We start from the raw sequence: 5,083 nt of genomic DNA, 5'->3' as shown, positions 1-5,083 counted from the left end.
TTTCTTAGAAGTGCTGTTTGGGGAGACAGGGGCTTGGATTGGCGAAAGCTCGCCTGGCAGCGGAGCGCCAGCTCCATGCCAAGATCCAACTAACATAGTTTTAACTGCAGCACCTTTAATCTACTACTAGTTCACTGCCTCCATACATCGTCCCCTTATCAAACGAGCTGTGTCAGGCAGAATTTTGGATTGTTTTCATGGCTTCCATGTTAACTTTGTCGCCACCCTGCTGTGTAATCCACAAAATATACTGGCAAACTTTTATCATGTACCGATATTATTTGAGCGCTTCTTGCTCACCTCCTTTGGTTCCTCTCTGCCACCCATTGGTTTGAAGCCTGAGTCCATTTAGGGTATGTCGCCATGCCACTCTCTAGCCTGCCGCTGCTGCCGCTGCCTCTGCATGAAGTCCCCTATAGTGTCAGGGTCAATTATTGGATGTTTTAGATGCTATCTAGCCTCATTCTGTCACTCTGTCATGGCCATGCTGTTGCCCATAATTTTGGCATAATGGTGCGATTAAGCAGCCTCAGAGGCATCCATGCATGCTGCCCCTGCTGTTTCCTGTCCATTTCCGTGGTGTTTCCATCCTTTTCTGAGGTTCCCAGGTGTTTGGCCAAGCTTCCCTGTGCAGAGCCTTGGTCCCCTTGAAAAATGCTCGAGTCTCCCATTGACTTCAATGGGGCTCGTTATTCGAGACGAGCACTCGAGCATCGGGAAAAGTTCGTCTCGAATAACGAGTACCCGAGCATTTTAGTGCTCGCTCATCTCTAGTCTAGATGCCTTTTTACACCTAAATAACATTGATTGTTATGCTATATAGGATTGTTTCCCCTAAATCCCTTCCTCATCCAATCCCTACCCTTCCTTGGTTGAACTTGATGGACAAGTGTCTTTTTTTAACCGTATAAACTATGAAACTATGAAACTATGAAACTTCTAGCAGAAAGTAGAAGTTTATTCATCTACAGTGGAGACAGCTAGAAGTGCTGGAGTGCTGCTTTCATGGATTTATCTTGGCCAAATAAAGACCATGGAGACAATCCATGAAGATAATACAGACGTCAATCCAAACCACCACTGATCAGCTAGAGGTGAATATTTTAAACCCAGAAAGGCCAATTCAGTCTTATGTCTTCCCTGGATAACTAAGAAAAAAAATATCTACCCCCCATCTAACCTTGACCAAAGTGGTTTTCATTTGTACAACATATTTCTTAACCTAAAACTGAGACCACATTTAGAAGATGACCAACAACATGCCATCAAACAGAATGATATTTAACCTACTTTAGATTTTGTATTATACAAGTCTTAACCGCCTTATTTCTGATGCTGTAGATTATGGGATTTAACATTGGTGTCACCACAGTATAGAGAACAGATACAAACTTGTCTTTCTCAACTGAGTGGTAAGATCGAGGTTGAAGATAGATGGACATGATGGTTCCATAATAGAAGGTGACAACAGTGAGGTGGGAGGAGCATGTAGAAAAAACTGCATATCTACTTCGTGAAGAGTGCATCTTTAAAATGGTGGTGATAATGTAAACATAGGAAATCAAAGTTAAAGAGAAAGCGCCTAAAGCAATGATCCCAGTTGCTAAATACATTGATACCTCATTAAACCAAGTTTCTCTGCAGGAGAGCCTAAGCAGGGGAGGTACTTCACAAAAGAAGTAGTTGATATGATGACTCTTGCAGAAGGGAAGTCTCCAGGTGATGTGCATTTGTATAGAGGAGTTTATGAAACCAAGAATCCATGGTATTAGGGCTAAAATAATACAAAACCTTGTGTTCATAACACTGACATAGTGTAATGGTTTACAAATGGCTACAAACCTATCATAAGCCATCATGGCAAGTAGGAGACATTCTGCTCCACCAATTCCTAAATAGCAGAGCATCTGGGCCATACAACCTTCTACTGAAATGCTCTTGTCAGTGGATAGGGTATTCCTGAGGATCACAGGAACTATGGTGGAGGAGAAACAGATGTCAATGAAGGAGAGATTACTCAGAAAGAAGTACATAGGGGTGTGTAATTTTGGGCTGATCCTCACTGTAATGAGAAGAAGACAATTTCCTGCCAAAGTGATAGTATACATCACCACAAACATAAGGGACCCTACAACCTGGAGATGAGGGTCAGTAGATAATCCAAGCAGGTAGAACATGTCTGGAAGAGTCTGGTTAAAGTCCTCCATAGGAACACCCAGAACCTTAAGCAAAGGACAAAATAGTTATTTACTACTCAGAATGTTGAAATATATAATTAAATCTATTAACCAAATTTGCTATTATTTACAAATTCCCTATGTTTTATAATTTGAGTAACATAATTTTTCTTAGATTAAAACATTTTTTACATTCTGGTGGAAATACTTTGTAGGACAAATACTGAGATCTAGAGATGGACAAAGTAGACAAAAACAAAAAATAGCTACAAACAGATCAGAAGCCTCCGGATGCTGGATATTTCTACTATCCACTTTATTATGGATAAACAACCATGGAGACAAGAGAAAACTTTTGAAATGATTTTATTATTTTATTAGATTGTTATTCTATTACTAAAAAGGTAATGCTAATAAAAAAAAAGCAGATAGTCCCTCCCCTCTTTTTTTCTTTGAATGAAAAAAGAACTATAAAAATGTTAAGATTTTACATTAAACTGACATCAAAATAAAACTCAGTGTTCAGTTTAAACCAAAAAGTGCGATATCCAAAAATCATTATATTGTGATTATAGGGCTTAAAAAGTAGTGATGAGTGGACCAGACAAAGTCAGGTAGCGGTATTTAAAGGTAGCCTGACATTTAGTTGCTAGTAATGTGCTCTAATCTATTTGTTAAGCCCTAATGTATTTTCATTTAAGTCTAAAATAAAATCAAATAAAAAAATAAAGATTTACCCCAAGCAATTTTAATATAATATTTGCAAAACAAAGAAACAATGAAGTGAACACTTTTCCAATGAAAAAGTTGACCGTCCATATTAATAGTTTATGCAGAATTCTGTAGACAAAATAAGACAGCGCCTCAGATTTAATGTCACACATACCCCTATTCTTTATGATACGTCATGTACAATTCTAGAATCTACCTACCTCAAGACCATGTGGAGCAAGGGTGGGAGCAAGGGTGGAATTTTTCATGGCTTCTTACTTGTATTTCCGGTGTAATATTTCTTGCTGTGTTGATGGAATGTCCTTCTCACAAAAAAAAAGTCAGACACGAGAATTAGGATTACATCTCCTTATATTAGGTATTCACAATATCTCCCATTTTATGTAAATGAGTGGCTAGAGATTTTCCACAATGTTCAGAGCTCTCATTGATAATAATGGGTCTCCTGACACACGCTCCTCCTAAGAATTAAGAAAATTATCTAAAGACGTTTAGAAAGTATCCAAACCTCTATTTCTGCATCTCATTGCTTATTACTTTTAAATGTAAGGAAAAAAAATGAACCTTTTTGCGGTTCAAACTTTTTACAACACAGATAAATACTTTAGTACCAACGTTATTGGAGCTTACTGTAACGCTGGTGACGGATTCCGCCTCTGGTTGCATTCCCCGTCGCCATGTCCGTCCATTCTCTAGCTCCCTTAGATCGCAGGCAGCATCTCTCTCTTTCTTAAAGGAGCAGGGCGTTTCCCAACTAGGTTGTCCCAGCCTATCAGTGTGCACCTTCAGCCATATACCCCAGCATGCCCTTTTCTCTGCGCCTGAGAAAAGGTTCCTAGCTTGCTAGTCCTGCTGCATGGTTTTTGTTTCCGTCTGCTACCTGTGTGTGACCCCTGGCTTGTTTCTGACTCTGATTTGATCTGCGCTCCTTCGCCCGTCCCTGGATTCTGATTGTATGCTGCCTGCCTTGACTAAGGACTGTTACTGACTCGCCTTGCCTACCACCTTGGTACCACGTACCAGTGTCTCTGTGTCCATTGGGTCAGCTGCTATCTATACTGGGATCACCACAAGATTGCGGCCTTGCAATCTCTCCGCAGTGAAGTCCAGATTCCTGTATAGGGGTAAAAGGGTGAATACCGGAGAGGTCTAGGGATAAAGGATAATGCCCTTAGTGTGTGGCCCAAAGTCAAACCAGTTAGATAATGCAGTGGGTTCACAACCAGCTGCTTCTTACACTTACTAGAGAAGAAGACAGAAACATTTTAAAAATTAAATATATATATATATATATACACTCACCGGCCACTTTATTAGGTACACCATGCTAGTAACGGGTTGGACCCCCTTTTGCCTTCAGAACTGCCTCAATTCTTCGTGGCAAAGATTCAACAAGGTGCTGGAAGCATTCCTCAGAGATTTTGGTCCATATTGACATGATGGCATCACACAGTTGCCGCAGATTTGTCGACTGCACATCCATGATGCGAATCTCCCGTTCCACCACATCCCAAAGATGCTTTATTGGATTGAGATCTGGTGACTGTGGAGGCCATTTGAGTACAGTGAACTCATTGTCATGTTGAAGAAACCAGTCTGAGATGATTCCAGCTTTATGACATGGCGCATTATCCTGCTGAAAGTAGCCATCAGATGTTGGGTACATTGTGGTCATAAAGGGATGGACATGGTCAGCAACAATACTCAGGTAGGCTGTGGCGTTGCAACGATGCTCAATTGGTACCAAGGGGCCCAAAGAGTGCCAAGAAAATATCCCCCACACCATGACACCACCACCACCATCCTGAACCGTTGATACAAGGCAGGATGGATCCATGCTTTCATGTTGTTGATGCCAAATTCTGACCCTACCATCCGAATGTCGCTGCAGAAATCGAGACGTATCAGACCAGGCAGCGTTTTTCCAATCTTCTACTGTCCAATTTCGATGAGCTTGTGCAAATTGTAGCCTCAGTTTCCTGTTCTTAGCTGAAAGGAGTGGCACCCGGTGTGGTCTTCTGCTGCTGTAGCCCATCAGCCTCAAAGTTCGACGTACTGTGCATTCAGAGATGCTCTTCTGCCTACCTTGGTTGTAACGGGTGGTGATTTGAGTCACTGTTGCCTTTCTATCAGCTCGAACCAGTCTGCCCATTCTCCTCTGACCTCTGGCATCA

The 5,083-nt window shown here is 41.2% G+C and overlaps 1 protein-coding gene across 1 annotated transcript; it reads right to left on the bottom strand.

Annotated features, from left to right (window-relative positions):
* Window positions 1–1,286: 1,286 nt before the first annotated feature.
* On the bottom strand, window positions 1,287–2,207 carry LOC140070021 (olfactory receptor 5B21-like). Its single transcript, XM_072116354.1, has one exon. It carries the CDS (start codon window positions 2,205–2,207, stop codon window positions 1,287–1,289), a length of 921 nt encoding a protein of 306 aa, XP_071972455.1.
* Window positions 2,208–5,083: the final 2,876 nt, after the last annotated feature.

This window comes from Engystomops pustulosus, chromosome 7, assembly GCF_040894005.1.
Source record: "Engystomops pustulosus chromosome 7, aEngPut4.maternal, whole genome shotgun sequence".
NCBI classification, from domain to species: domain Eukaryota; kingdom Metazoa; phylum Chordata; class Amphibia; order Anura; family Leptodactylidae; genus Engystomops; species Engystomops pustulosus.
This window is presented reverse-complemented; position numbering and strand designations above follow the sequence as displayed.